Source organism: Panthera onca, chromosome C1, assembly GCF_046562875.1.
Source record: "Panthera onca isolate mPanOnc1 chromosome C1, mPanOnc1 haplotype 2, whole genome shotgun sequence".
Taxonomy (NCBI): domain Eukaryota; kingdom Metazoa; phylum Chordata; class Mammalia; order Carnivora; family Felidae; genus Panthera; species Panthera onca.
In genome coordinates, this window is record NC_138346.1 from 62,998,657 (window position 1) to 63,019,172 (window position 20,516).

The following is a 20,516-nucleotide window of genomic DNA, read 5'->3' on the forward strand; positions in this document are numbered from 1 at the left end:
AAACAGTTCTAAAAACACTACAAAAAGGACACTTGTTTAAAGTATGAGCACTGAAACAAGAAGACAGAACTTTGCTCTGTTCAACCTCAGCTAGGTGCACTCTTCATGTCCGCACACACCTGCAAATACCCAGGAGAAAGCTTTAACAAATACCCAGGAGAAAGTATTAATCTGGGGTTTAAACTTTAGCAAGTAGCCAAATTTGCAAATAATGAGGATCAAGTGTTTATGACAAAATTAGCATATTAATAAATCATTGACAAAGGAATGAACTGTTCAATAAATGATCCAAAAGCAACTGGTTTTCTATAAGAGAAAAATAAATGAATAAATAAATCACTACTTCACAAACAAAAATCAATTCCAGGTGGGTTACAGATCTAACTATAAAAAGTAAGACTTGGGGTGCCTGGGTGGCTCAGTCGGTTGAGTGTCCGACTTTGGCTCAGGTCATGATCTCACAGTCTGTGGGTTCGAGCCCTGCATCAGGCTCTGTGCTGACTGCCTGCTTGGAGCCTGTGGCCTGATTCAGATTCTGTGTCTCCTCTCTCTGCCCCTCCCCCACTCACACTTTGTCTCACTCTGTTTCTCAAAAATAAATAAATGTAAACAAATTTTTTTTTTAATAAATAAAAAGTAAAACTTGAGACCGAATGAACTTTAGACAACCTAATAGAAAAACTGGCAAAGAATAATGTATACACAGTTCTCAGAGCAAGAAACATGTATACACAGTTCTCAGAGCAAGAAACATGAAGAGAAATTAATAGATTTTTTTAAAGCTCAACCTCGAGGACCTAGTAATCCAGAGAATGCAAATTAAAGTGAGCTACACATTCAGCTCTTGAAGTTAAAATCAAAGAATGAACATAAGTATTTAATTTTACTTGCACCCAAAACTCCAACAGAACTATGATAATGGTATTTTTTAAAGGATGAAAACCACAACGATGGGGAAAATCAGAAAAGAAAAAAAATGCAAAATTTTGTTAATTGGAAAGGAAATGAGTGCATGGTAACTCAACTAGTAGACCTAAGAAAGCCAAATCACAAGACGGCAATTGGGAAAACTGAGAATCAATCCAAGTAACACTGCAGAATCCTCAAAGGGTCAGAAACTGACAGCACCTGGTACCTCAGTAGTAGATAGGGAGTAAGAAGTGTTTCTCTCCCACTCCAACAGAATTCTGACTGGAGAATTCATCTCTGGAGAAGGTAAAACACAAGCACAGTTAAAGGAAGGAGGATGGGGAATTAAAGCCACAGTATTCACTTCTGATTCAGAGCCAGGCCTTTGTCTCCTCCCATTCAGTTCACAGAATAATGGCAGTCAAACCATTACCTTCTGGGCAATATATGAAAATACTTCTCTAAGGACTCTTTCTAGACCAAAAAGAAAGTTCTAAAGAGACTAACATAAAGGCTCTCAACACACCTGCCTGCCCAAATCACCCTACATTAAAACTCAGGATCTACAAGCTACACCAAGGTACTCCGAGCTCTTTATCAAGAGCAGCCAGAATGATCAGACATCTGAAGAACGCTTCTAATATGGAAGCCAGAGACCAAACAACAGAAAACTGAATTTAGAATAAATAGATACTATGTAAATGGGGGGAAAAACTAAAAAACAAAAAGATATATATCATTAATATACCAGAGAAATGAGTTGCATCTATGATTCAAGATGAGAAAGACATAAAACTAAGTTTAAAAAAAAAAAAAAAGCTGGTTTCTATATACTATTATAGTAGCTATTTAAAAGCATAATTTTCAAAAAATCTCAATACCTTATGATAAAATATTTCAACTATTCTATTTCATTTAGCTTAGATAAGCATGTTTAGTGTTCATTTTGTTTCTTTGTTTGCTAGCTCCTAGATATGTAGCACCTAGATTAATAAAGTATTCCAAAATAAAGTTTATATATTTGTTCAAGGCAGCAGGTAATACATCACTTTGACTGCTCTTTTCAAAAGCATTAATAGAATAATGCAAATGAAAAGCTACATGACAGCAAAAAATTTCGAAGTGATTCAAACCAACACCTAATTATTGACTAGGTTGAAGCAAAAATGATATGTATATAAACTCATACATCATACTTTCAAACATGGGCCAGCAGTCATTAACCTTCAAGATGGGAGATGGGAAGCAATAGAAATATCAAAAATTATAGTTGAAAAAACTTACTTTCCAGCTGAATTTAAAACAGCCACTGTAGAAAAATCACATTTGCGGGTTGGAAAAGGCCTAGACAATAGTTCCAATACTGCCATTAAAAAACATTTTCACTTAACTTCTTTGGGCCACAATGTCCTCATACATAAAATACAATATTGATGGTTTTCCAACTGCTGGGTTTGTGTTTGTGTTGTTGTAGTCTTGTTTTTGTTTTCCTTTTAAAAGCTGAACTGCCCACTAAGGGGTATTTGGAAAGGAGTGAAGAAAGCAGTATGAGCCACCTCCATTCTCTTTAGGCTTTCTCTTGCTGTTGCCCAACCTGCTCTTCCAGTGATGGCCCCAGAGACACTTTGATGCAACCTGGATAGTAGATCTTAAAGGCCTTTTCCAGCAACAAGATCCTAAGATTCTAAACATCTAACCATTACATACAGCAAATGGCTTGTTTTCACCTAAACAGCACAAAAATTTAAAGAAATTTATTTTTCATTAATTTAGCAATTACTAACCGCCTAAAAAGGGCCTAGCACCAAGCTTGATTTTAAACACATAATAGTGTCAATTTATCCAATCATTTTTCACCATAATTCTTCACAAGGATTTTCTACTGCCTTCTTGCAAATAAAAAACGATAATACTCAGTAAAATCAGTTTAGCCACTTCTTGTCCCTTAGAAGTAAAAGAAAATGAAAATGACCAGGAAGTCCTACCATTTAGGGTTATTTCCCGTTGTGCTCTAATAAGAACTGAAACAGTCAACTATACAGTCAAATATACAGCAAATAAAAGGTATCACATGAAGAAAGCAGATGCTATTATTTCACATACAAAATAAATTTCAAAACAAAATTAAGGTTTACATAAAAACTAATACATTTACTCATGAGTATGATATTTAAGTACATGAAATGTTATCACATGAATATAACAGTTTATACATAAATTAACTTATAAGAAAATGATTAAAGAGTTTTAGCCTGAAGCTATAGAGTACATTTATTTGTCCTTTGTTATTACTGCTTTATTTAAATATACATTTCTTGGGGCGCCTGGGTGGCGCAGTCGGTTAAGCGTCCGACTTCAGCCAGGTCACGATCTCACGGTCCGTGAGTTCGAGCCCCGCGTCAGGCTCTGGGCTGATGGCTCAGAGCCTGGAGCCTGTTTCCGATTCTGTGTCTCCCTCTCTCTCTGTCCCTCCCCCGTTCATGCTCTGTCTCTCTCTGTCCCAAAAATAAATAAACGTTGAAAAAAAAAAAAAAAATTTAAATATACATTTCTTGGGGCGCCTGGGTGGCTCAGTCAGTTAAGCATCCAAATTCAGCTCAGATCATGATCTCACAGTTTGTGAGTTCAAGCCCTGTGTAGGGCTCTGTGCTGACAGCTCAGAGCCTGGAGCCTGCTTTGGATTCTGTGTCTCCCTCTCTCTCTCTGCCCCTCTCCTGTTCACCTCTCTCTCTCTCCCAAAAATATACATTAAAAATTTTTTAATAAAATAAAATACATATTTCTTTTAAAACAGAGATTTCCAAACTGCCAAGAAACATCACTGCACTTCAGAAATTACTAAGAAATTATAAAGATATTGTACAGGAAGGAACTCAAAAGCCCAATGGGGGACGTGAGAGAATTAGAAAAAATATGGAGAACAAAACAGGAAAGAGGAAAAATTAATAAAAATAGCTCTGAAGATACGGTCTTCTATGACTATGTGAAGTGGGTATAAATCAAACTATGATCTGGTTCTAAGCAATAACACAAAATATGTTACAAAAGACAAGATACCAGAAAACAAAAAAAAGGATACCTCTATGTCAGTATGGGTCTAAACCAGCTTTCTCAGTCTTGACACTAATGATATTTGGGGCCAGATAATTCTTGTTCAGGGGGACAGATCTAGCTAGCTTCTACTAGATGTCAGTAACAACCGCCCAAGTCTTCAGACAATGCCAAATGTCCCCTGAAGGATAAAAATCACTCCTGGTTGAGAACTACTGGTTCTCAATGAAGGAAATTAAGTGCTCGGAGCAATTAAGTCTGCTATGTGAAAAATAAAAGATACAATGCTGTTTGCTTTACAGAGTGCCTGGCATATAACAAGCATTCAATAAATATGTATTGTTAATAAAATTTCCCCTTTAAAACTGATTGCATTAAGTATTTAATGGCTCCCTGAAAACTTTGAAAGTTTGAGCCCAATCCCAGTCCAAATTTCTATTTATTACAAAGTTTAAAAAAAGCAATAAAATTTACTATATACATACTCTTTATATATTCAAATGACTAGCCACCACTACCACCCCCTGAAAAAGGCAGAGCCACTTAAGACCACAGTGTTTATGTCACATTAGGCTTTCCATGCAAATGCTTCCTCCCGTCCATCTTTTTTCAAGATGAACTACTCCAATTTATTTATTCAACGAATATATTCCGAATGCCTACTATGTGCCAGCACTGAAATAAGCACTAAAGATGTAAAGGGAGAGACAAAAATATCTTCCTTCAAGGAACTAAGAGTCTAGTAAAAGCCTACAAGTAAACAAATAGGTACAAAACCATATAAAAAGAAGTTGTTAAGAAACCAGAGTACAGAGAACCTGAGACTACCTCTTCAAGGGTTTTATTTTTTTTATTTTTTTTTTTATTTTTTTTTTTCAACGTTTATTTTATTTTTGGGACAGAGAGAGACAGAGCATGAACGGGGGAGGGACAGAGAGAGAGGGAGACACAGAATCGGAAACAGGCTCCAGGCTCCGAGCCATCAGCCCAGAGCCCGACGCGGGGCTCGAACTCACAGACCGTGAGATCGTGACCCGGCTGAAGTCGGACGCTTAACCGACTGCGCCACCCAGGCGCCCCTCTTCAAGGGTTTTAAAGAAAGGTAAAGAGAGATGCTGATGGCTGAACTATGCGTTGTTTTTTGTTTTTGTTTTCTAGGGGGTAGGAAGGGTATACTAAAATTCTATACTATAAACTTTCTTCAGATAGGTCTCTGATGGATCATAAATTCAACATGTATCTATTACTACACTGTCTTGGCAAATAAGAAGTTTCAATTATACCTAATATCTACACTTAAACTTTGACAAATACTTTCTCAAGATCAAAGACATTTACATCACTTAAAATTTGTTTTTATGAGAATGCAAGCTGGTGCAGCCACTCTGGAAAACAGTATGGAGGTTCCTCAAAAAACTAAAAATAGAACTACCCTACAACCCAGCAATTGTACTACTAAGCATTTATCCAAGGGATACAGATGTGCTGTTTCAAAGGGACACATGCACCCCCATGTTTATAGCAGCACTATCAACAATAGCCAAAGTATGGAAAGAGCCCAAATGTCCATCAATGGATGAATGGATAAAGAAAACGTGGTATATATATACAATGGAGTATTACTCAGCAATCAACAAGAATGAAATCTTGCCATTTGCAACTACGTGGATGGAACTGGAGGATATTATGCTAAGTGAAATTAGTCAGAGAAAGACAAAAATCATATGACTCACTCACATGAGGACTTTAAGAGACAAAACAGATGAACATAAGGGAAACAAAAATAATATAAAAACAGGGAGAAGGACAAAACAGAAGAGACTCACAAATATGGAGAACAAACTGAGGGTTACGGGAGGGGTTGTGAGAGGGGGATGGACTAAATGGGTAAGGGGCACTAAGGACTCTAGTCCTGAAATCATTGTTGCATTATATGCTAACTAATATGGATGTAAATTTTTAAAAATAATAAATAGATAGATAAATAAATAAATAAATAAATAAATAAATAAAATTTGTTTTTAAAATATTTAACATATGCTTCAGAAAAGCACAGATAATGGCACAACAGCAGACACTCAGATCAATGGAACAGAATAGAGAACCCAGAAATGGACCCACAAACGTATGGCCAACTAATCTTTGACAAAGCAGGAAGAATATACAATGGAATAAAGACAGTCTCTTCAGCAAGTGGTGCTGGGAAAACTGGACAGCGACATGCAGAAGAATGAACCTGGACCACTTTCTTACACCATACCCAAAAATAAACTCAAAATGGATGAAAGACCTAAATGTAAGACAGGAGGTCATCAAAATCCTCAAGGACAAAGTAGGCAAAAACCTCTTTGACCTTGGCCACAGCAACTTCTTGCTCAACACATCTCCAGAGGCAAGAGAAACAAAAGTAAAAATGAACTATTGGGACCTCATCAAAATAAAAAGCTTCTGCACAGCGAAGGAAACAATCAGCAAAACTAAAAGGCAACCAACAGAATGGGAGAAGATATTTGCAAATGACATATCAGATAAAGGGTTAGTATCCAAAATCCATAAAGAACTTATCAAACTCAACACCCAAAAAACAAATAATCCAGTGAAGAAATGGGCAAAAGACATGAATAGACACTTCTCCAAAGAAGACATCCAGATTGCCAATGACACATGAAAAAATGATCAACATCACTCATCATTAGGGAAATACAAATCAAAACCACAATGAAATACCACCTCACACCTGTCAGAATGGCTAACATTAACAACTCAGGCAACAACAGATGTTCGTGAGGATGCAGAGAAAGAGGATCTCTTTTGCACTGCTGGTGGGAATGCAAACTGGTGCAGCCACTCTGGAAAATATGGAGCTTTCTCAAAACATTAAAAATAGAACTACCCTACGACCCAGCAATTGCCCTGCTAGGTATTTATCCAAGGGGTACAGGTATGCTGTTTCGAAGGGACACATGCACCCCCATGTTTATAGCAGCACTATCAACAATAGCCAAAGTATGGAAAGAGTCCATATATCTATCAATGGATGAATGGATAAAGAAGATGTGGTGTATATATGCAATGGAGTATTACTCAGCAATCCAAAGGAATGAAATCTTGCCATTTGCAACTATGTGGCTGAAACTAGAGGGTGTTATGCTAAGCAAAATTAGTCAGAGAAAAGACAAATATCATATGACTTCACTCATATGAGGACTTTAAGATACAAAGCAGATGAACATAAGGGAAGGGAAGCAAAAATAATATAAAAACAGGGAGGGTGACAAAACAGAAGAGACTCTTAAATATGGAGAACAAACAGAGGGTTACTGGAGGGATTGTGGGAGAGGAGATGGATTGTGGGAGAGGCTAAATGGTTAAGGGGCATTAAGAAATCTATTCCTGAAATCATTGCTGTGCCATATGCTATTTGGATATAAATTTTTAAAAATATGTAAAATAAAATAAAAACTTCAACAACAACAAAAAAAAACCTTAAAAAAACCTAATAAAAAAAGAAAAGCACAGATAAAACATGGTATCATATGATGTTCAGCAATATAACATTAAGGTTTAAAAATTGGTGGAAACAATACATTAAAAAATAGTCTATAACAATAACAAAAATGAATACTTCATTAAAAAGATATTCTTCAAAACTTTTTTCTGCAATCATCAACATTTTAAACCACTTTGTTAAATATTTACAAATAAAATTCATTTTTCTTTGGCTATTTTCCCAGTTGTGAAAAACACAACAATATTATGAAACTTTTGGTAGATACCCATCATCTCTGAGATCAGATAATTTTATTCTCTTAACTTGTGCCTCCTCTACTGGTGTGAAAGCAGAACAACACAAAACCAAGTTTTGCATTCCACCAGTCAAACAGCAACTAAATAAGTTTGTTATTTTTTTAGTCTATTTGTGACATTATAATATTTATCAGATTTTGGATCAAGATCTTGAGAACATAAATATATGGCAGATTTTTTTTAAATCTTAAAATATTATTTTCTCCTCTAAAGATTGAGAGTATACTTTAATCACTGCATATAACATTTGTGTTATAACTAAAGTTTTTCTACATAAATATAAAATATCCATTTTATACTAGCATAACAGACTTACAATGCTGTATATCTGTCCATTGCAGACTGCACGTCTCTACGGTAAACTGTTCGAAGAATGACCATGACGGGGTCAAACTCCTGATCCCAGACTTCAGCTATTATTCAAAAGAAAGTAGAAACAAAACACTGACTTCTTAGGAACAAGGTCAATTTCTGATGACTAATTACATTTAAGTATATTTTAAATTTATAAGATGGGATAGTTTAATTGGATCATATATTTGCTTTAATAAGCTTGGTATCATAACTACTTTTCTAAGTCTTAAAAATCATAATTTCATCATTATGAATATTCTTTTAACTTCAGTAAGAACTAGTGAGAAAAAAAAATGTATTACAATGTGATAATGCTTCACCATAAAAGTTTAGTTCATGTTTTTTTTTTTGTAAAGTGCCAATAGAATGTAAGAAAAAAACACATTAACAAATTTGAAAACGTTCAAAGATAAAAATGTGAAAGCTAGATCAAAAAATTAATGAGCTATTGATTTTCAAGAGTCTTTGTAATATTTTTGGTTTGTAGAAGTGATTAGGAACCATTACCCCATGTGTGGAATGTGTACAAGTGGTGGTATACAAGATGATTTTAAGTGCGCAAAGCTTTTAACAATTATACAATTATATTAACATGTATTAAGAACTTGTACATTGCATATAAAACCCATGATTTCATAATCATGCTTAGCATGAGGTGAAATTTAAAGAAGTGAATCCACTCAAGAAAATACAGCATACTATGTATACAGTAACAGAGATGGTATTTAGATGTAGAAAAAATCTACAGCATGGCCTGCAAATAATAATTTCAGAAACCATTGCCTTAAGAGTATTATCTTTCCTAGATCATTTTTTCACATCTCATCCTAGCAGAATTCTTAACATCTGAAAACAGTAAGAAGCTTAAGCTTCTCTCTACATATCTACTGTAATTCCAATTTCCTGGCATAAGAAACTGTTAACAATTGTCCCTATTTTCATGTAACAGACTATTCATTCGTCTTAAATTATCCTAAGTATGACTTAAGATCCTTAAGATAGGCCTTCACAAAGACCTTTGTTCTTATTTCTATTATCATTTATTGTCCTTCACTTTTTAATCTATTAATTTGTACAACTAAAATGCCAAGGCTTTTATCAGAATAAAACCACAGCAATAGAAGGAAACTGTTAGTGATTAACTAGTCTGGCAGGCTTTAGTGTTCTGTGGATTCCCACACAAGTGTACCTGGGGCCACTTCAAGAGCAAGGAGATGACAAAACAGTCGAGAAGCCACGTCTACTACCTGCACCCACTTTAACAAGAGCAGGTTTGCTTTTATTGGTTTTGTATAACAGATTTAGTTGCCCAAAACTAAAGGCTTATTTCAACCACTTTTTGAAAAGCTTTAAAAGTACTCATCTACCCCAACTCTCTCATTTTTACAAATAAGATGTCAAATCCAAACATCACACAAACCAGTTAATCTAATCTTCAAAAGCCCAATGCTCGATCTCAGTGTCTCAAACTTTCCTGTGCATGACAATCACCTTCAGAGCTTATTAAAAAAGCAGATTCCCAGAATCCATCCCGAGAGATCCTGATGAGAACAGACTGAGGTGAGGCACAAGAACCCGTGTTTTTTATAAGGACCGCAAGTGACTAGGACAGAGGTAATCCTCACACCATAATAAGCAGTGTACTATGTGATACAGCTCCACCTGAGAAGTTCTCTACAACAGAGAAACACTGTGGTTTTCCTTTAATGGAATACACACTGCAACCAGAGACTCTGGATTCACCATTGCAAACTCCTGGAAAAATCCCACATAATAAGGCTTATCCTGCTGGATTTTGCCAAACAGTACATGTTATTCACACCTTCAACATGGGCATCAGTTTTTCAGCTAGACAATGAGTGTTGAGGAAGTCAAGAAGCATGTAAGTGGTACTTCCTTCAAACTTTTAACTTAGATTAGTGAACACGTGAAAGTGAAAAGGACAAGACTGTGAATGAAGACTTCACTACTTGTGGTGCTTGGCAAGCATGTCATCTATGAAGCTAAGGAGAAAACCTTGGAAAACCAACCACTTAAGGAAAAGATTTTATGTATTTACATAGGATGTAGGAAAATGTAATCAGTATCGTATCTGGATTTTAATTTTAACTGTTTCAAGTTAAATTTTGGGTAGTGAGAACTATTTCAAAATCAAACTTGGAGAATAGATTTAAAAAAAATTTTAATATACATTGTTTTATAATTTCTGGTTCATTTACAGCTCATTCACGTATAAAAATGAACTAGAATTCATATATAAAGTTCCTTTTCTAATTCAGAGTCATCTAAGAAGGTTTCCTGTAACATAAAACCATAGATTTGTAAATAAATAGAAGCAATATCACCATATACCATAAAAAAACAAACACACATCTATAAGAAAATTGAGGAATAACTCAAAGACAAATAAATAAAAAGCAAAATGTTTTCTTTACGTACACAACTTACCTTCAGAAAACCATTTCTGAAAAAATATATTTACGTATATAAACGTACCTTTAGGAGTATACATGCCTTGCTGCATAGAACCTCCAGGTTCAAAAACAGGAGCCTTAAAGTCAGCTACAGCTGATAAAACTGATTCAAAGCTGTAACTGCCTGGAATAATACCACTTTTGGGATTTGGATTTTCTGGAATATGATGTATGTGTCAAGAAAAAAAATTAATGCCTAAAAGCCAGCTTTATAAAATTACCAAGGTACTCTAGTTTCTAACTATTTTTGTTAAGAGTAATTGGCTGTAATATGTAATACTGGCCACAAGAGGGCTATATAATACAAGAGTTCAGTAACTTTTTATTAATTGTGAATTTTTTAAATATTTTTAACCTACAAGCCTACTTCTAGCTTATATGCTAAAGTAGTTCCCAAGTTTATTTCTCCCCAAAACAAATTAACCAAATTTTAAGAAATGAAAAAAAAAAAGCTTATAAAATTAATCTCCATTCTTTTTTTGTTCTTTTTTGTTTTCAGAGAGCGAGCACACATGAGAGGAGCCCAGGGAGAGAGGCAATCTTAAGTAGGCTCCATGTTCAGCACAGAGCTTGACACGGGGCTCGATGCCACAACACTGGGATCATGACCTGAGTCAAAATCAAGAGTCGGATGCTCAAGCTACTGAGCCACCCAGGCGCACCTCCATTTTCATCATTTTACAAATAATGTTATATTCTCCCTTAGAGAATCAAAAACAGTATGCTAAAAATTAGCCAATATTTTTATGAGCAAAGATTATTTTTCCAAAAACACAAAATGCCATCCTCCAAAAAAAAAAAAAAAAAAAAAGAGAGAGAGAGAGAGAAAAAAGATGCTAAACAAAGTTTTAAAAAGAAGTAAGCCAGGAAACCACAAAGATCCTTTCCCACTGATTTCACATTAATCAATTAACTTTTCAAAATTCAAAGTTACAGAGGAATGCCTCTGCTGTTACAGCATTGATACACATTATAGAATAGTTGAATGAAATCATCAAACAATATCAAATTGCTTGCTTATGAAAATCTTCAAGGTTATCAAATGGCATTCCATAGGAGTTATTTCACAAAATGTCAGCCAATTATTCCAAACGTATTCATAATATACAAAGTAAACTTAGTCCAAAATTTATAAAATAAATTTTTATCACAAAATAACAAAATCTTTGTCTAAAATTTTATTAACAACTTAAAAAATAATAAAGTGTCTGTTGTATGCTCTGTCCTATACAAAAAACCATAAGTTTTTAAAGTTTATAGACGATAGTCCTTCCCCTCAAAAACTTCTTGGTTTAAGATTGAATTCTAAGAAAAAAATTCTTAAAATGTTTAAAACCCTGGTAATAATTATAAGGTAAACCTATAAATTTTAACCAAGAATTCCAACCTAGATATACAGATAACGTAGACTTTGCTGCCTTTTACCAAGTGTCCAGCTTCCTTTCACGAACACGGTCCTAGAAGGTCAGATCCTGGGTTGCCCAGAGCCATCAGTTCAGAAGTGTAACCACGGCTAACAAGAGCTCCCTGAGCAGTGACAGAGAGAGGCAAAAATATCTGCCAACTAGCCCTGGAAACACACTTGAACAGTTAAAGGTTTTTTTCAACTCCAAAAATATTTTTTCATCACAAAAGTGATGGATCTTTAACCCATAAAAATTACTTATCATTTAGACTCTATAATTAACAGAAACTTAAGCCTTTAAAAGGATATGAGGTCCAGCAATGAACTGTGTGTCCTGTCATTCATGCACAACTGGGCTACCATCTCTGCCCTGAGTATCTCATCATCAGACATTCCTAAAACAATTAAAAAGGAAATTAGTTAATCTGAATATACGTAAATTATAAAAAAAAAAAACCACTTACCACACTTTTTATTAAGCTGTTTTACCAAAAATGAGATGCTTCAAAAATTAAAGCGCAAAGAATGCAATGCCCCAAATATAACCAGTTTAACTAACCTGCTGTTTGCAGCTCCCTTAAGTAAAGGGTTTTTTAAAGGATATTATGAAAGGAGTAGCAATTGTACAAGTCAAGAGTTTGAAACAGTATTTAAATATATCCAAATCCTTTTCTTTTTTCCATAAGCCAGTTACTACCACAGGGAGAGGGGAGGAAAGAGAGAATACTTAATACCCAAGCATTAGTAGGAGTGCTTTTTACCTAAATGTAAACGAAGACTTAAAAGAATCACAAGAAATGTAAGAGCGCCTTCTAACATCGATCTCTCATGCTCTGCATCAAGTACTGTGTTTTGATGTTGTGAAGCCATTGTCAACAAATCCACTACCTTAAATCTATAATAAGAAATATTTGAGACAGATTTTTTTTAAGTTAAAACAAAATCAACTTAAATTCCAAATACTTCCTAATACCGGTCTTGATAAAAATTATGCTCACCTTTCAAAGACAGATGAAATAAAATAATCTGGGTCAAGTCTAGAAGCACAAACCTTTAAAAGACAAAAAAACAAAAAACAAAAAAACCCAGAAACTTTATCTCTCAATATTCAGTTTTACTTCTTGTATTAATCATGTGGCTTGTTAGTTTCCTATGTCTTATGACGTTTTGGCAATGTGGGGGGCACTTACAGACAGGGGGAGAGACCACCCCTCTCTGGGCTAGCTAAAGACAAGAAACATTCTTAAATATATTCCTAAAAACAGTAAACAACTTCCTGGGGACAAGCCTCTTACAGATAAGTCAATCACCCCCCTTTATCTAACTGTCACACACCAAGCCAATATTCTCCCTGCCCTGAAACAACCCATGGCGAGGTAGCTGGGGACAGCCCCAATGCCCCAAAGCCCACCAGAATCTATTCAAATTAGCCAATTCTCAACTGCTTCCCCTGCCTTGCCTTGCCCTTTCTGTGGACACCCCCCAAAAGGTCCCGCTCTAGGATTTCCCCCTTGTTCCTGCCTCTTGACCAAAGACTAATGCTTCCTGTGGTTCTGCTGTGGCATGGCATGTCCCCTTCTCCTGGAAAATTTTAGTAGTAAATTCTTTCAATAGCACTGACCTCTTCATGTCATCGAGTCACCTCTATCAACTAACTGCTGCAGGTACAAATGAGAAACTTCTAAAGTATAATATCTGCATTATCAAACTGGCTTACCTGCAGTAAGTAAATGTCAGGGTCAATCATGGAATTACAGAAATGAGACTGGACATAGGTCATAGCTTGTCCTTTGATTTGTAGACCATTTCTTACCCACATATTGCTGTGGATTTCAGCAAGACTTGCCTAGTAAAATAAAAATTAAGTAAACTGGACAAAGAAGTGTTCTAGATTCAATCTTTATAAAAATCATGTTATACTGAATAATCAGTTCAAAGTATTTTGTAATTTAATCATAGAATAAGCCTGACATTCTGCCCCATGTTAGTTTAAAATATTCTATTCAAATACATACTTTGAAATTTTTAAGTGATCATTATGCTTTATACAATCCCTTCTTTTGGAGTTTATACATGAGTTAGTATGATGATGCCTGGATACATTTATAACAATTTTAAATGAAATCTTTCATGAGGAATCAATGACACTTACATTTAACTCTTTGTTTCTCAAGAAAAAAAACTTACATAATGCTTAAAGAAACACACAAATAAGCATAAATAAGCATAAAACAAAGTTAATTGCTCCAATAAATAAATATAATCTATATCTTTAATGTACCCTAACTCAACCTTCAACCTAAATTAGTCATCTTTCAAGTAACTGGCAGGTAAGAGAAGGTCAGATTAGAACAATTTTTTTTTTTAATGTTTAATTCTTCATGAATTTGTGTCCTGTATCAACTTCATCTCTTACTTGTTCCTACCCCCAGTGTTAAAGTTCAATAATACTTAATAAATCTAAAATTTCCAGGAAAAATAAATTGAAGCACACGTCCCTGTACTGTATATAAAAGATTGGCCCATAAAATTACAGTATTAGAACTGAAAGAAACCATGGTGCTTATGCAGAAATATTCTTCTCTCTTTTCTCTCCTCTCATTTTCCAGATTCGGAAACTAAGAATCAAGTAGCTAAGTTACCCCAAACAACATGGTTTTAGTAAAATAGAAATAGCTAGAACTCTTTTGCATCTCCTCTCAAAACAATGCCATAGTATGTTAAAAACTTCCCTAAAATATGGTGAAAAGAATTTCTGGGGAAATTAAAACTCATTGTAAATCTCACAGAACAAAAAACACCAAAATATAATCTGGCAAAAATAACCAAGTATAAAAAAAAAGCTTTTCAAACATTTTGGCTATAACAACAATGTAAAACATAAAAACAAAATAAAGAAGAATCACTTAACTGAGGAATTCAAAACTTTTTTTTTTTTTTTTTTAATGTTTATTTTTGAGAGAGAGACACAGTGTGAGCGGGGAGGGGCAGAGAGAGAGGGAGACACAGAATCCGAAGCAGGATCCAGGCTCTGAGCTGTCAGCACAGAGCCCAATGTGGTGCTCGAACCCACAAAGAGATCATGACCTGAGCTGAAGTCAGACACTTAACCAACTGAGCCACCCAGGAGTCCCTCAATTTAGAACTTTTTAAACCCTGAATACATACTTGAATTTGGAGTGGGTGAATCATTAGTTTCATTAACATTTCCTGATCAGGTAAAACAGAATCCAAATCTAGTTCTTGACATTTCACAGCCTAAAAATTTTGAAAAAAAACAAGTTACTAATTCAATACTTATTTCCCAATATTAAAAAAAAAAATACCAGAATTGCTTAATGATAGTCTTACCTTACTCAAAAACATAGCATAGTAACGATGAAGGGGCAGATGAAAAGTGACTTGGTTAGGTGCTGGCTAGAATAAACAAACAAAATCCACAAGTTGAAGCATGTTTTATACAAGTTCAAAGAAGGTTTCAAAATGCTAAAATCACACTTTCACCTTGATTTATTCCTGAACCTTTTTAACCAAAACTTAAAATTTTAGAAGATATAGCTTTAAAAAAAATCCTGTATAGATAAAAGATAAAATTAATTCCATTTTACACACCTAAATGCAAGTTTCTGAAGGCAGAAACTACATACTACTCAACTCTGAATCCTCTGAAGCATCCAGCATTGAACAAGGGATGGAACAGATCTCCTTTTACAATTAGCCTATTTGGGAATCTTCAAATGCATGCATACCAAACTGATGACAGTAGTAAGAACAATAATCACAGCTGACCATATTCACATTACCTCATTTAATCCTCAGAAGAACCCTAGGGAGTAGAAACTATTAATGTTCTCATTTTATAAGTAAGGAAATTCAAGCTTGGAAACTTAAATAACTTCCTACAGTTAACAAATAGTGAACTGAAGAGCCAGTCTGGACTCCACTGTTATATTCAGAGTGGTAAGAGGTTCTATCACAGTCCTAAAAGTGACGTACAAGTGAAGGGCCTATGTGCCTTCACAAGCTGGGTGAGATGCTCCCCATATCAGCAATGAAAACACAGCCTCCATAAGAAAGCTTAGTATGGTATATATCAAAGAACTTTGCATTCTAGTGAGAGAAAGAGCACAAGCATGAGCATGATTTGGGGAAGGGCAGAGAGAGAGGGAAAGAGAGAATCCCAAGGAGATATCACACTGTCAGCGCAGAGCCCAACATGGGGCTCGAACCCATGAACTGTGAGATCATGACCTGAGCCAAAATCAAGAGATGGATGCTTAACCAACTGAGCCGCCCAGGCACACCCTATCCCTTGTTTCTATATGACTGATCTGACTTAATTCAGTTCAAAAAGTATTTATTTAATCTGTGCTATATTACCCCAATAACTTCTGACATCCACGAACAAGGATGGTAAAAGAAATATTTATCACAAATGTAAAATGTGCCTCTTATTCAATCCTCATTGACTACTAATATTACCTTCAATAAACAGATGAGGAGATGGATTTTGCAATGTCAAAAAAATTAAAAATAATTTTTAAAAACCTATCTAGGATCACATAGCTCATTGGTTTGTGGCTGAGCCACAATTTACACTTGGGCCTGTCTGACCCATAGCTCTTCCACTGCCAATAGTCAGCATCACTGAAATACTACCAGACAAGGAGTTGAGAGATGTGGGTTCTAGACTGAGAACTACCAGTAATTTGTTATGTAACTACAGGCAAGTGATTTACTATCTTTGCATCTCCATTTTACATCTACCAAAAAAAAAAAAAAAAAAAGAGGAAGATAATACCTTCTCTACTTCACAGGGCTGTTTTGAGGAACAAATCTGTCAAAGCACTTTTAAGAAACAAAAACCTTCGAAAACACCATTAAAAACATACCATTCTATGTGATTTCTTAAGTTCTAAACTTATTTTCTCTTCTATTAAAAATCTATTTAAATTCTTTATAATATTCAATATATTCCTAAAATACTTGTGTGAAAAACAAATGTACTATTTCCTGAAGTTCAGCTGCCCTACATACCTTACATGATTCTAACTGTCCTTAACTCCACCCCTAAGCTCAACTATTAATTTCATGTTAAAGTACTTCATAACCCTCTATGTGTAAGAGAGTTTTCCCCTCCCTCAATCAAGGTGTTATCTTAGTGATGCTACTATTTCAACATACTTCCTAAAGTTTCAAATAACAATGAGAACTGTATTGAAAGATGCTCCAGCTGCCCAACTAATCCTAGAGGGGCAAAGGAGTAAAGCAGGTTGAAAGGAGGAGGGGTTCTGTGGAGGCACAATCTGAATCTAATCATGGGACAAACCCAGACCGAGAGATGTTCTACAAAATAACTAAACCAACCATACTCTTGAAAATGTTACTATCCTTCAAGGCAAAGACAGAATGAGAAACTGCTCCAGAAGGAGACTAGAGACATGATGACTAGATGCAATGTGAGATTCAGAATGGGATCCTTTTGCTATAAAGGACAACACTGGACAATTTATAAAACATGATTGAGTTCTAACACTTAAACAGTAATAATATATTAATGTTAATTTCCTAATATTTACAGTTTTATCTGGTTATATAAGAGAAATGTCCTTGTTTGTTGGAAATACACACTAAAGTATTTGGGCATAAAGGGCATCAAGTCAACAACTTAACTGTCAAACGGTTCAAGAAAACAAAGTTCTTTGTACTCCACTCCAACTTTTCAATAAGTCTGTGACTATATCAAAATTTTTTTTAAAAAAGCAAAGAAAAAGAAAACTACCCCCACCCCACCCCCCTCACTCACACACATACACACACACACACACACACACACACACACACACACACACAAAGATAGCAAGAGTTCTATTCTGCCCAGGATTTAGAAATCAGATGGGGGAGCTGGAGTTGTCTGAAACATGGTCCTCCTTATGTATATGGCATATTCTGAACTCACTTCATAAGAGAAATAAAAGGGGCTTCTGATAGGAAACTTGGCTAATTACAAGCAAACCCTTGTTTAATTCATACAGAGTATGTTCCGTGCCAACTCTTCTCAGTTTATTATTAATAACAATCACCTTTGTTCAAGCCCACAGAAGAACACTGACCAATTAATAAAGTTGTAACACCCTTTCCATTAATGTCCCCCACCCTATTCACATTTGCACTGTCACTTTTACCCCTCTACATAAAACTAATTTTCACTCCTGAGAAATATGGAGACATGTACATTTAATAATAGAAAAAGAAATCATGCCCTTCTCTAGGAAATAAGCAAGTATGATCAGTGCACTCCTCAATCTCCTAAATGTCAAAGAACTGATCTCCCATTTCTTTTTTTAAACCTAAGGATACTATGTTCATTTCAACATCTTTCCCTTACCCCATATTATTTTTAGTGTTAAATGAGATCTAACACTTTTTTTCTTAAGTGCCTCGATATATACCAAAAATATACATACCTCATCTACGAAGTTAATAGCATCAAACCAATCTTGAAGAGCTTCAAGGCAATATCTAACAACATTTCGGGTGTATTCTTGAGTTTCCTAAAGTAATAAGTTAGTTAAATTTTACAGTATATAAATATGTATATTTTCAACTTCAAATTATATGTAATACATAAAAATTGTATACATAATGGGAAAACATATATTTTTAAAATACCTACATGTGCAATTTTAAGAAAGCCTTTCACAAATTAATACTAACAACCAGTGACAATTATGAAAATTATAGAACACAACTTGAAAACGAATCAAAGCTGAAATAGTTTTATGTGTTATATATCAGGTTCCATTTGAAGAGATTCCAAACATATTATAAGTTCCCTAATGTTACCATTTAATTGATACAATTTCTTTGGGGATGATGAAAGAGTGTTAGAAATAGATAATGGTGAAGGTGGCCCAACACTGAAAATGTACTTAATGTCAATGAATTGCACACCTAAAAATGATTAAATTGTATGTTATGTATATTTGCCACAAAAAATAAAAACAAAAAAAAAAAAAAAAAGAGGGCAGAACACAGAAGTACTATAAGCAGCCTACAAATATCTTAGCTTGCTAAGAAGAAGAAAGGATAAATGTGTGCCAATTAAAATAAAGATACTGTGAAAGAAAATTGTAATGTTTTATGGAGAAACAGATCCAGTGAAATAGGCAACTATTAAATGGAAAAATCATGACAGCCTCTCTTAAAAAAATAATAATAATGAGCAAAGAATTTGAACAGACATTTCTCCAAAGCAGATCTACAAATGGCTAATAAGCACATGAACAGATGCTCAATACTATGAGTTATTAGGAAAGTACACATCAAAGCCACAATGAGATGTCACTTCACACCTATCTGGAAGGCTCTAATTTTTTAAATGCAAAAATAAAAAGTGTTGACAAGGATGTGGAGAAACTGGAACTCTCATACATTACTGGTGGAAATGTAAAATGGTGCGGCCACATTAAACACAGAGTTACCATATGATAAACAATTCTACACTCATACACAAGAGAATTAAAAACATATGTTCACACAAAAACTTATATACAATGTTCACAGCAACATTATCCATAGTAGCTCAACCCATGAATGGACAAGTAAAATGTGGTATATCTACAGACTGGATTACTATTCAGCTATGAAAAGAAATGGAAGTACTGATACATGCTGCAACATAGCTGGACCATGAAAACATTATGCTAAATGAAAGAAACCAGACACCAAAAGTAATATATTGTATGATTCCACTTACATAAAATGTCTAGATTAGGCAAATTTATAGAGACAGATGGGTGATCAGTGGTTTCCAGGAGATAAGAGGAACTTGGGTTTGAGAGGTATGACATTTCTTTGGAGGAGGGGTGATTAGTGGAGAATTTTTGGTAATGGTTGCACAGCTTTGTGAATATACTATATTACTGATCTGCATACTTTAAAATGGTTAAAATAGTTAATTTTAGATTGTGTAAATTTGATCTCAATAAAAAAAGTTTTAAAAAATACATTTTATAAGAAAAACAGACATTTTGGAGCCTTACTGTGTAATAAAAGTGCAGGTAGCATCAAAGTCAAATAGGTTAAAATCTTTAATATATATAAATTATCCTGTGCCTTTAAAGAAGGCTAAAAGTCTCATGTTGTTGCCTTCTTCACCCTGCTCAGTCTCCTATCATGCTAATTCTTCCTTAATATTATCATGTAGGTCCACTCTTATTTCCACTAGCATCCAAACCAAATATCATTTATCTAGTTTCCTTGCCAAGGTCTCACCCTGTTTTAATCTACCCTATATGAAATTTATCTTTATAAAAATATTATTTTATACATTTTGTTCCCTTATTTCTTACTAAAAAATTTTAATGGCACTTTTAAGTTACCATAAATAATGTGTCATAACCAAGCTAACATGGCAGATAAGTCACGGATAAAGAAACATTTAAAACCAAATGTTCTACCATTTTATCAAGGGCTTGCGCAAAGGTGTATCATAACACCCTCTTGGCACAAGT

At 34.7% G+C, this 20,516-nt stretch overlaps 1 protein-coding gene across 1 annotated transcript in view; it reads right to left on the reverse strand.

The window, feature by feature from the left end:
• UBR3 (ubiquitin protein ligase E3 component n-recognin 3) overlaps positions 1–20,516 on the reverse strand; it is a 237,715-nt gene that overhangs the window by 126,110 nt on the left and 91,089 nt on the right. Inside the window, exons 11-19 of the mRNA XM_081796370.1 lie at positions 18,468–18,554; positions 15,352–15,417; positions 15,169–15,258; positions 13,718–13,846; positions 12,999–13,051; positions 12,762–12,895; positions 12,311–12,395; positions 10,618–10,760; positions 8,084–8,180 (exon numbers count right to left, since the gene is read on the reverse strand). Of these exons, the coding sequence (XP_081652496.1) occupies positions 8,084–8,180; positions 10,618–10,760; positions 12,311–12,395; positions 12,762–12,895; positions 12,999–13,051; positions 13,718–13,846; positions 15,169–15,258; positions 15,352–15,417; positions 18,468–18,554 (884 nt within the window). The remainder of the gene's footprint in view (positions 1–8,083; positions 8,181–10,617; positions 10,761–12,310; positions 12,396–12,761; positions 12,896–12,998; positions 13,052–13,717; positions 13,847–15,168; positions 15,259–15,351; positions 15,418–18,467; positions 18,555–20,516) is intronic.